This window comes from Furipterus horrens, unplaced genomic scaffold (assembly GCF_987537825.1).
Source record: "Furipterus horrens unplaced genomic scaffold, mFurHor1.1.pri manual_scaffold_6, whole genome shotgun sequence".
NCBI lineage: Eukaryota > Metazoa > Chordata > Mammalia > Chiroptera > Furipteridae > Furipterus > Furipterus horrens.
Genome location: NW_028327176.1, coordinates 165,378,931 through 165,391,965, shown reverse-complemented (window position 1 = coordinate 165,391,965; position 13,035 = coordinate 165,378,931). Strand labels below are relative to the sequence as shown.

The window sequence follows — 13,035 nt, the reverse complement described above, 5'->3', positions numbered from 1 at the left end:
AAAACATAAATAAAATTGAATATGAAATTGCCAATATTTGACTGATTTGATCTTACAAAATCAAAATTTTATATGGGTCAATCTATATAGCCTATTTTGACAAATAAAAAATTATTGAACCATGGCACCAAATAATTAACATCCAGGTAATCTGTAGTGAAAAATCACTATAATCTGTGTTACATCCTATGGGTAAACAGGAATGTTCAGAATATAGTTCCTTTCTTTTCACTACTACTACTAACTAAAATTTAGCATTTTTCTATATTCTGTGTCTTCTTCTAAATATTTTATAATTATTACCACTAATTGTAACTCTCAATATAGCTTATGAGTTTGGTACTGTTATTTACCTCTTTTCACATATTAGTAACCTGAGGCACAGAGCAGTGAAGTCACTTGCAAAAGCGAACCAAATCAGTATTACAAAATCACTGGGAAACCAGGCTCCAGAGCCTGCAGAGCTCACCAGTGCTGCAGTCCCTTCAAGTTCTATCTGATGAGAGAGATATGATGTACGATAACTACCAAACAATTAGGACAAAATGAGAAGTTTGCTTAGTGACAAATTTGGATTTGGGTATTTTTTAAACTATGTAGTAGTCATGTGATATAGGGAAAGTCTTGATTTCACTAAGTGACTGTTTCCATATAAACCATGAGTGGTCAGTAATAATTACAATGTATTTAAAAGCATAAATTTTAAAAAAATGCATGTGAAATCATTAGCACAATGCCTTATAATTAAGCTCTCAATTGCTTTTTCCTCCTCCTTCCTTGCCTTCTCCTTTCACCCTTTCTTTTCTTTTTCATGTCTCTTTATAGTTCAGGAAAGTGGAAAAAAACGCTTCTTTGGAAAGAACTGGGTAAAGCTTTGAAAAATGGATAGAATTAATTTAGGATGGGAACTAGGGAAAAGATATTATGCTGAGTGTCCTGCATCGAGATGTTGAGTTTCACAGGCGTCCTTACATTGATTTCAATATATACACAAGTGTATGTTTGTGTGTGTGTGCGTGCGCGCGCGTGTGTGTGTATGCCAACGCTTAATCTTTTTTTCTCACAAAAGGAGACATTTAAATACTGTTGTAAACTGTTTCATTTTGACAGTAAATAGCACAACTCTTTCTCTATTAGCATATGTTTTCCCTAAGGCTACCCAAGTTACTTCTTGAATGGAGGTATTTATGAAGTCCCTATTAACGGGCAGTTACTTTGTTTCCCTATTTGTCCTTTATAAATAACACTGATACACACTAGGAGGACTTGGAAGTGGGAGTAAGAAGTGGGAGTAGGAATAGGGCTCTAATGTTAGACTGCTTCACATTTGCCAGCTGAGTGATTTTGAGGAGAACATTCAAGCCAAGTATCATTTCATTACGTATCTCTTATGGTGTTTTAAGAATGCAGTACAACTAGCTAGCACAATGCCTGAGTAACAGTAACTACTAAAATCCATAAATGTCATTGCAGCAGAATGAGCAATGGTGAACTACCGATAAGGATCATGGTAACAGCTATATGAGTATATCTATAGGAAGGATTCCTGCAAGTATAAAATCTAGTGAAGAGGCATGCCAACTCTTAATTAGCTTGAAAAAATTCCCCTCCTTAAATATTGTGTCAAATTGCTCTCTCTCCGATAGATACAATAAAACTCCCAATAGCTTCACCAACGCTGAGCATTACCAACTTCTTGAATCCAGTTTCTGGACATAGTATGTATTTAAGAATTTGTTAAGTGAAAGAATAAACATTTTGAGAGGATACAAAGAGAATTTTCATTGCTGTAACTGGTACTTAATTAGAATAAGTGTGATAATCTTTTTATGTGGTTATATCATTTTTCTTCCTAAGAAATATCCGTTTCCATCTTTTCCCATTTTTAACAGGTTTAATGACATTTTCTTATTGTTAGGTAAGCTCTTAGTATAATGAAGATATTATCTCCTTGTTATTTGTTGCCAATGCTTTCCCCAGTCTGCTGACCTTTGATTTAGAATGCAGTATCTTTGCCATATTGATGGAGAGTTTTCAAAGTTCATTCTAGAAATCATGTAGTAATAAATATAAATCAGTAGGCATCAAAAGCAGTTTTTTCTATTTTTAGGACAATGCACAAGAATTCTTAAAAATCTTGTTGTAAAAATAGGTTGCAAGAAACAGCCAAAATTTCTGCTATCAATCTAAGTAGAGAGAAATAGAGAGTAATACAAATTTATTCTCACACGGCCTAGAATTAGTGTTGCTGAGAGGATTTATAACCCTGAGCTGGTGCAGGCAACACATGGACGCTTGGGCAGCAAGGGCTGACGCAGAAAGGGCCCTCGCCCACAGCCCCGGTGGCTGTTTAAAGGCTCTGTGCCTGCATAGCCTCCGAGGAGTGGATAGTACCAGACAGCCATTTTCCTTCTGTCTTCAGCAGTTTGCTATATCACAGGACGTCCAAGACACAAAACTGAAACTGTCCTTTAGCACAAGCTTAGAGATAGAATAAATATTCTTTGCTCCTCAGAGATATGTCATGCCTTAAGTAAACTAGACTGGTGAAAATCCAAATTGAACTCAAATGAACTAAACAGTGATTATTCATTTTATAGAAGGATGTGTCATGTCATGAAAGAATTTTTCTAAATACTAAGGTGTTTGGAACACAATGCAACTTAGAATAGAAAATTTTCATCTAAGCTTTTAGGAATGCATACATTGCCCCAAAACATGACATTTATGTAAGGTTTTATGGTTAAGACCCATATCTTTAATTTATGGTTTTAAAAATACATTTATTTTTCTCTTTGGAAATACATTCTCCTATCTGCCCCGTAAAGAAAGATAAAACTATTTCATAATCTCACTGTTGAAAAAAATGTGTCTAGTAACAAACAGAAAACTCCTTTGACATTGCTTTGTCCATCCCTGTTGCTAACAGGTTCGATCTAACCCTTCTGTTTCCTTATTTAAACACATACACACAAGTGGAAGGTGGTAAAGGATTGGCAGATGCACTGAATATTACACAGTTACAACTGTGTGATACAATATCAGAGTCATAAGGGAGAATTGCTGCCCTCAAATGCTACTCCCACTTCTGTTTGCTGATATTCCACAAGCAGAAGAGAAATTTAATTAAAATTTAAAGAAGTTTGAGAGCAAATATTCATGGGAGGCAGTTAACATAAATTTGCTCTTAGGAATGAATGTCTGCTTTCATTGGAAGAAACTGAGGGACTGTCAGAGATGGGGTAGGACACCTGATGTTCCTGTAGATGATTTGGCAGGGGGCCCATTCCACCAGATATGTCTCAGTAATGATTGGTGATTTCTAAACCAAAATATACCACAATGAGGTAGACACAGATAAAAAAGCAAAAGTTGTAAGTGTAGAAAAATGAAGGGAGCTAAGACATGGATAGAATTTTAAACTGAAAAGAAAATGTATTTTATAGTTTGGAACTTTGTGATTAAAGTTAGCTATCATTCAATCATTTTAAAGACCTACTACGTCTGACACCTGATAAATGATAAGTATTTTTCATTCAATAAATATATTGGGTGGGTATTAGTTAAAGATTGGCTACCAGGCCCGTATGGGAAGTTATATATACCTACTGAACTGAAAAATGTGGTGAGGACTGATTAACCAAAATTTTAATATTTGCATTCAGTTGAATTGGGACTCACGACCAGTTTGAAATCATAGTCCAGCACAAGCGTTTGTGTTTCTTTCTTGTTTGAGCCTGCGCAAGTCCTCAGAAACACAGGTTTCTCTAATATCCCTGTCAGCTGCTGGGCCAGTTGGCAATATTAGGCTATAAAGTCATCTGCTACACATCTTGGGTATTTCTTTTCAGGAAAAACTGGACATATGGGTTGTACTCAAAAGTGATAATATTAAAGTAAAAATGTTGTTTTACTATTGTTAATTACTGGCTTTCTATTTGGTTGCTACTGTATGATCATTGTTATAGCATAGTTAATGCTAATGATTATTATGATGCTATTTCTAATATTAGCATTTTATACTACTATTAATGAGAAACCATGAATTTAAAATATTGATGCTTATTATTAAAATAAATATTATTTTCCATAAATTTGATTTTTTACCATCTGTTACCTTTTATTTTTATATTCTTCCAAGCTACTGCCCCTAAACCCTACCCTTTAGTAAATTTAACTAATGAATCAGATTTTTTCAAACTGTCTTTCTCTAAAGTCTAGGGCACAATATCTCCACTCTGTTTTTTCCCCTTTTTTAGATGATGGACATTTCAATTGATGGACATTTCAATCTGTTTACTGGGGGTGAGGGGGTCAGAAAACAAGCAGAAGTTGCAGCAACTATACTGGTTTGGGAACAATTTTATAACATACATGTTTAGAAATCTAGTCTCTATACAGTCCAGGTTATACTGAAAATTTACATATTAGTCTGTATATACATTATGCTGTAATCTTCAGTGTCACTCTGATGACAATATGCGTATACTATGTTTTTTTCTATTTATCATAATCCTCACACAGTAATTAATATTCATAGGTGTTTGGTAAACATTTAGCAAATTAAAAAAAAAGAAAACAAAAAGTCAAGGAACTGAAATATCAGGGTACTTACATAACTGAGCAGAGATGATCAGTTATTGCCTTGGAAAAAACATAGAAACTGAATAGAGTGCCTACCTAAAATCACCACATGTTTTTATTACCTGTTATCAAAAAAGGAAGAAGTACATACACACGCCGGTGGCTCCTCAGAAACAAACATACCTTCACACTCGGTTTTTGTCAGGAAGGTCCCGGCTCGCCAGGGTTTCTGATGGAATCCGGGACAGCACCGATCGCAGCTGTCACCACAGGTATTATGCTCACACTCACAGCGGGATTTCTAGTCGCAAAGGGGGAAACATACTTTTAGCAGCTTTTAGACCCATCAATGAAAGGCTTTCCCTAAGAAAGAAGAGAAGTGAGAGCTTCTAAAACTCCTGTCAGCCTGGGAGGGAAGAGGTGCCCATCTTAGAAGCAGGTAGAGTGACACCAGATTCCGCAGGTCCAGGATAATTCTGAAATCACTGGGCTTCAGCTTGGAACAGAGTAGAGGCCCAGCTGGGCATAGTCTTGAAGATTGAGGTGCTTTCTTTGATGCCTGAGAAAGTTTTCAAGGTTGGATATATCCATATTAAGGCTTCCCTCAAAGTACTGTTAACATTTGGGAGTCTGGGTACCGGGGAGAAAGTTGATCCCTAGGCATTGGAGGGCATGATTATAATAGGAATCAAATGTCCTAGGACTGAATCTCCTGTCTGTGTGTTTTGAGTGAAGTCTTTAAAAAAAAATTTATTGAATTTATTGGGGTGACATTGGTTAATAAAATTATAGGTTTCAAGTGGATAATTCTATAATACATCACCTATATAATTGTATTGTGAGTTCACCACACCAAGTCAAGTCTCCTTCCATAAGTATTTATTCCCCTTACCCCTCTTCGACCTCCCTCCACCCCCTTTTGCCTCTGGTAATACCATACTTGTTGCCTGTGTCTATTTTTTTTTCTTTGCTTAGTCCCTTACCCCTTTTCACTCAGACCCCCTAACTACCTCCCCTCTGACAGCTCTCAGTCTGTTCTCTGTATCTATGAGTCTATTTCTATGTTGGTTGTTAGTTTATCAAGAAGTCTTGATTCATTGCATGCAACTGGCCCTCCAAGGCTGCCTTGTGGGTTCTTCAAGCTTGGAAAACACTGTTTATTGTGATACCAAATAGACACACACTCTGCAGAAAACAGCACCACAAACGTGCCCAGATAAATATACCAGGGCATTTGAACCTTCCCTAGGAGGTAAGGTTATGATGCATTAGTTAGAAAACAAGTTTTTAGAGAAATGCCATTTGTATTGTTATTTTAGTAGGGAAAAAAAATCTATATGTAGGTAGCCATGTTCATGGATTTTACTATTCAATATATTTCTTCCATATACTATTCAGCAAATCATTTTGTATTTCACCAATTTGTTATGACTGAGAATAAAAGATGCTCATTTATTTTCTTTTTAGGTTATGTTCACTTATGTTGTCATTAATGAAAAATTTGACCCAAAGCATTTGAGCATTTTCTGGCCCAGCAGTTTTAATTCTTTCTTGCTCTCTTCTACCCTGCTCCTTATTGCAACCCCCACCCCCCAGTCTCCTGTTCCATGGCCATTTATATTCACTGCCAGGCACATTGTTCGTTTGTTTGCATTAATTTTTTTGATGAAAACTTTTAAAAGAAATGGTCAGTTTGATTGATGGCAGGCGTTTTCTAAAACTAAATCACACAGCAATCTGTCATAGCTAAATAGGTTTCAGAATAGAAAAAGCAGTTGAATTTTTTGGGGGGGGTAAAGTAATTAATCTGGTTTCTGATACCATGATGGCTGACTTCAAAGTTCATCACACTAACTGCCAGCTCTATTTTACCCTGGCATGGCTTTCAGTTACACTGTCTCAGCGGGGACCTGACACCCACTCATAGTGTCCCTCTCGGCAAAGGCTCTCTTACAACATTTTACAGTTCAGAGCTTTGTTTTGCCTAAGCGTCCTATAAATATACATACATTTGTCACTGGATCAAGTGGACAAGCCCTGGCATGACCGTAGCAGATGCACATCCCTCCAACCGAAATATCCTTGACTGAGTAGTAATACTGCAAAAAAGCAACCCAGAGAGAAATCCCGTTAAGCTGGCTGCAAGATGAAAGTAACAAGAGTGAACATTCAGTTAAAAAGTTTACTTGCTGCTTTTAGCTTTAGTTTGAAGCACATTTGTGTTTTGACAGGACAACGGAAGGCTCACAGAAGCGATCAAGTAACTCCCCTCATTGCAGTGACATCCCAAATAAAGAACGCCTCCAATCTGTGTAAGGTGGGCATTTTAGGAATTCTTTTCCCACAACAGTAAAAACTCGGTGCTGAAGTATCTGCTATTGAGAGTGAGTTGTTATAATTCTACATAAAAGTTGTTTTAGTTTCTTAAAGGAAAACCTCTTTTATTGTCATTAAAGAAATGTCAGGATCCATGAATCATATACAGACTGCTTAATTTGATAAATTTGAAAATCATCAACAAATTTAGCAGAATGTGTTCAAAACAATACATTTCTTAAACATATAAAAAGGAAATAAAATGTAACTAACTGCAAGACTGAGTTAACACAATGTGAGGAGTGTACTAGGTGGGCAGAACATTTGCCTTTTTTCATTATTATGTTAAAATGTTCATGTGATTACTTCCCTATCTGAGGTTAAGAGAGGGCTATATTTCTAATTTTTTAAATCTACACAACTATTTTTAAAAGATTATTTATAAATATATATAATAGAACTAAACGATTTACAATTTTTAATTGATATGTATACAGCATTTTATAATTATGAGAGTACTTCACATTATCATATGGAATCCAAATGATCATCTCAGTGATATATAGTTCTATTATTCTAATTATTCACATTAAAAAACAAAAACAGATTTAGAGAAAAATAAGTAGGTAGGCAAAAATCTGAGTTCCCTGACTAAAATTCCCCTTTTCTTTTACTTTTTTTCTTTGTCTTTTGGTTTGTTGGTTTTTTTGTTGTTGTTTACAAAGGGCCTTTTGGAATATTTTTGTCACATTACCTTACTTGATGTAATTAAACTTCGAATTAGAAAAATTTGCTAGGAAATTTATATAAAAAGTCTCATTTTCACTAACTTCATCACAATAATATAGATACAAATAGGGATATTTGTTTAGAAAGTTGATACCATAATTCTTGTACATGCTTTTAAATTGGGGAATGTGTTTTAAATATAAATGTGTAATGTTTCACTTTTAAGTCATGGAAAGGAAATGAAATTCAATATAATATTTTTATATATTTAAATTTACATGTAGGGTTCACTGAACTATACCTCAAAAAGTATATTTAATTGTTGACTTTTACTGCACTCTTTTAAAGTATCATGTACAATGAAGAATAAATAATAGATGTGCACCCCAACCTCCACTTTGTCTTCTGTAAAAGATGATAAAAGGAACACATTCATTTGCATTGATTTTTTTTCTCTCTGATAGATATACTGTCAGGAAAGATTAAATTTCCCTTCAAAATTATTATCTTTCTTGATATATATTTCTAAGTTATGTTGAAATTAAAAGTGATTTTTTTTAAAAACAAGAATCTAACATTGCTATAAAATAATGATTACTTCTGCCTAAAACAATGTGCAATATGTTGATGGTAAAGAACATGGTAAAACTATTTTATGTTTGGAAAATATGGGGTGCCCATGTGACAAACATGTGTTGTATGGAGGTAATAAAACTTTAAAAGTTATTTTGTGATGATGGAGAGGTTAAGGGAGGGAAATTTAAGTAATGAGAAGAAAAAATATATGAGGGGTACTCCTAAACCAGGAAAAATGCTGTCCTTCAACATTCAGCCTAATGGTTTAGGAATTTGGCAATTGTTGGCAATAGTCTGAACTTAGTAGGATCATTTCAGCGCTAAGAGCACTGTCCCACAATCTTAGTTTCTCCTTATAATCCTCTTTTCACTCCTGCCTCTAGTCACACAGTAGCTATTCTCTTAGCATGGATTTGTTTTATGGTTTTGTAGCTGAATTGAATATCTTGATTGCGTAGCAGCATATAAGGGAGGTGACATAATTCAGTGCATGTGGTGGGGGATAGAGAGAAGAAGCACAGTTGTCTCCCATAGCAACCTGGGTGATCATCTATGCCATAATCATATAATTTCCAGTTTAACACTGGAAAATAGCACTTCCATTAGCTCCTGTTTCAAAGATCTATTGAAGGAATGCTATAAGTTTTTTTCTGCTATTCTTTTCATGAAGGAAAGTAAAACAATATATAATATCAGTTTTCCCACACAGCAGTGCTTTTTTAAAACTATGGCTTGTGAATTGTTAGTGAAGCATAAAACTGAATTATTTGACTGGACAAAACGATCTGTAGACCAGAAGCATTGACACTACTGGGAACTTGATAGAAATGAAGTTTCTCAACTCAGGCCTAGACCTTCTGAATCAGAACCTGCATTTCTGCAATATCACTAGCTGATTCTGTGCACATTACAGTTTAAGATTTACTGCTCTATGTGTGTGTGTGCGCATATATGTGTGTGCATACTGGGTCATGATATTGCATATATGTGTGTGTGTGTGTGTGCTAGGTCATGATATAAAATGTATGTCTTAATGTTGGCTGCAGCCAAAAATGTTTCAAATTCTTTTTGTTATTCCCCAAAGCCAATTACAATAGTACAGATCACCCAAAGGGACAAAACTAACTGAGTCCTCAAAAATAAGATTATGAACCAGGCATTATGATCTTCATTTTACAAAAGATGAAATCAAAGTTGACAAATGTTAAAAGAAAATTGATAAATGTTAGACATCTAACAAGTGGCTGAGCTTATTTGAACAAAAGGTTTACCAAATTTTTAGGTCTTTGTTAATAACTGCTCCTACAAATCATGGAAAGATACATTTTAAAATGATTTAACAGACAATTAAAAAGAAGGTTGCAATATCATTCACAGGCTGTGACATGACTCATCATAACTTACTCTTCGTGTGACAATGGGGTCAATTTCTCTTGGGTCTTTGTGAGCAAACATCATCAAATCGGCATTCAGCGTGCGGATCCTCTGAAATCTCAGGCGAATATAGCGAGCAGAGGTAAATTCTAGCAGTTCAGGAGAAGGATCATCTGCACTTGGTCTCCCATTGATCAAAGAGATGTGAATCTACACAATGTGGGAAATAATTGAACAATTAAGTTCACCAAAAACCAAATACTGGTTTTAATTTTTTTCTTGGAAAAATTAAGGTAAGCTCTCTACTCCCAATTAATCAGATAGATACAGCTTCATGTTTACTGGAATAGAGTGAAATAACTGGGGGATTTTATGGACATTTTAATACATGTTCATGTAATACATTTGTTTATATTTTAGGCATTCTCTCTACATTGCAATTACCCATAATACTCTCTTCCAAGGCATGGCATCTATTGGACCTTCCTAGGAGTTCCATAAATTTTTAAATCACTTTATTTTTTTCTGAAAATTATTGTGCCTTAAAATTATTTAAGAATCTGATATACAGTAAGAAACCAAAACAATTGGTTTAAAAAAATAAGCTACAAAATAGACAAAAACAGGAACTCAAAAAGCACTTAAACTAATTCTAAATTTGAAGGTATCCAATTATACAGCCTTAGTATATAGATAGCAAAATTTGACACATTGCAAGGAAAAGTAGACAAATCTATAATCACAGTGCGAGATTTCAATCCGTTGTTCATTTGTTGTCGGGTTTTTTTTACTAATTGTAGATCAACAAGACAAAAATGTATTAAAAGTATAATACATTCTGTGAAAACACATTTAAACCTGGTTGGAATGGTATATTTGTTAGGAAAATAGTTTAGCACAATTGATACCAAAAGAAATAATATCTAACTGTACTGTTTTCTGTGTATAAAATTGAGAAATTTCACCCCTTAAAGATGCACAAATCCCATATGTTCTCAGAAGGATTTCACAAGAGTAGAAACTTCTAATGAGGAATAACCAAGTTTGATAAACTAGAAAGAACTCCTATCAGAGATAAAGAAACTTTTTCATACCTAAAGAACTCCAAATCAAGAAGAAAAAAGACCAACAACATAACACAAACAACAGACAAAAGCTATAAGAGAACTATTCAAGGAAAACATAAATGACTGTGAAACTTTTGATAAAAGAGTGACCCTCACTCATTAATTAACAGAGAACTATTCATTCAAATCACAATTATAAACTTTGTTCATTTTTTCAGGTGGCCAGAACCCCAAAATATCAATGATACGCCCTGATGGCAAGGCTTAATCAGTACAGCAATTTTCTTATACTTATAGGTGCAAGTATAAAATGGCACAAACCCTATGAAAGTGAGTTTAGCAATAACTATCAAAATTACACATGCATAATTTTTTTTATTAGAAATCCCACTTTTGAAAAATTATCCCACAGATACGACATGTATTATTCCTAGACAGCATTTTTATAATAGCAAAAGACATTTTAATATTCACTAGTGCGCAACTAGTTAAATAAATTATACATCTATATATTGAAGTAGTGTACCATAGAAAAAGAATAGGATAACTTATGATATACTGATAGAAAAAAGTACTTCTACTTTTTGTGCCTTATGAATGCATTATTACCTATGTGATAAATTAAATCAAATCAAAATTTAGAAAATTGAAACTGAGTGGTAGGTTTTGTACTGAAACCTCCCTGCATACACACACGCACACAAGCATGTGCACACGTGTACAGGAAGCTAAAGAGACAGGAATGCAAAAAGAAAGCAGTCCTGTGCTCAGCTGGAAGCTGTCCAGGAACATGGCAGTCCGTACATGTACTGGGAAACTGTGACTTGAAGTCACCCACTGAAATTTTCATCCACTTTTGCAAGATCATATATCATGTGTGTTAATTAAATTTTTTGACAGGAGAGGCAATGGTATGTGTTTCCATTCCTAATATCCTGCATCTAGATAATCCCCGAGAGCATTTTACAAACTGTCTGCCAATAAACCACTGAGTCATCAGAGAAATAAATATAGCAAACTCTGAGAGGAGAAACTAATTCTGATATAACAACAACAAAAAATTCAAAATGCCTCATGATAAAAATATGAAACATTCTAGCTAATTGAGTCTACTTTGGATACTTAGTAAAGAATAAATTCACTTAACACATTTGAAGATGATAGAATGCAAGGTCTGCTAAATATACTGTATCTAAAAATACTGGATACCCTCTCTTTGTTAAAAAATTCTAAAAGAATAAAGTGGTTATCATATATTCCACAGTTCTGGCACCTAGCGGGCGAATGAGAAATGTGTTTAAGTTGTCTCTATTACTTAAGAATGTATCAATTAAATGTTGAAGGAATGAATAAATAGATATATGAAGCAATTAAAATTGTTCCCCTTAGAGATTAATTTGGCATCCAAAAAATTACCAGTGCCCTTAAATTCATGCTTAATTTCTGTCTCATCAAGCTCTCCCTTGAGTGCTCTGAAAAATGCTATTTGAAAAGAGGAAATCACAACATGTCTGGGATTAAATTTTCTGAAAATTATTAAGATTCATTTGGTATTAACTCTATGGCAAACTATATTTGTGGTTGTACATGAAATTAGTAAGTCTTCCCCAGGAAATTTAAAATAAACGTTATACATGTTCTCGTTTAGGTTAATAAACCATATGATAGCTACATATAGGGTTCAGCAAAAGAACACTTGTCACAGCTTTGGTATTTTCATCAAGCCACTCTGCCAAGAGATCTTGTGAGCATAGTTAGTCCCAAGCTGTTTCTGGATTATAAAACCAGCCAGCTGTTTGGCCATGTTGTGAGCAGCTTCCTTCCATCATTTTCCCCATTTTTTCCACTCCCCTTCAAAATAAATCATAATATTGGATAGGATATTTCCACTGACATGATGCTGTGTGATTCCAAGTGCTCTGGATATTTTAGCATACTTCCTGATTTCCTGTGGGGTGACAACTGGAGGGTGTCTATTTTCAAAAAGATGAGAAGTGTCAGTCCTCAGGACCACCACTCTCTTGCTGCGAGGCTGTGGGAAGCCTGTGGCAGGCCAGTGTCTTCTGAAATGATTTCTATTACACACATGTTGGTGGGTGTATGTTCATGCTGTCAAAGGATTTCATTCCAACTGAAAATATCAGGCTGATTAACAAATGGTTTTTTAGATTTTAAAATTGCACTCTTCTTTGAAATTAGTTATCACAGAAAAAATAGACGAAAAAATACCTCATAAGTTCATGACCAAGTGACTACATCAATATTGCACTGTACTCATTGAAATAATTCTGTCTTTATCAGTGTAAGTGTACTATATGAACCATGTTCCCATTGCAGATGGATAAAGTTTTGTGGTTCTATTGCATTTCTACTTCTGTAATTAGAATAT

At 34.6% G+C, this 13,035-nt stretch overlaps 1 protein-coding gene across 1 annotated transcript in view; it reads right to left on the bottom strand.

The window, feature by feature from the left end:
* LAMA2 (laminin subunit alpha 2) overlaps positions 1 to 13,035 on the bottom strand; it is a 521,547-nt gene that overhangs the window by 298,952 nt on the left and 209,560 nt on the right. Inside the window, exons 5-7 of the mRNA XM_090279831.1 lie at positions 9,610 to 9,789; positions 6,594 to 6,683; positions 4,768 to 4,885 (exon numbers count right to left, since the gene is read on the bottom strand). Coding sequence (XP_090135957.1) covers positions 4,768 to 4,885; positions 6,594 to 6,683; positions 9,610 to 9,789 — 388 coding nt within the window. The remainder of the gene's footprint in view (positions 1 to 4,767; positions 4,886 to 6,593; positions 6,684 to 9,609; positions 9,790 to 13,035) is intronic.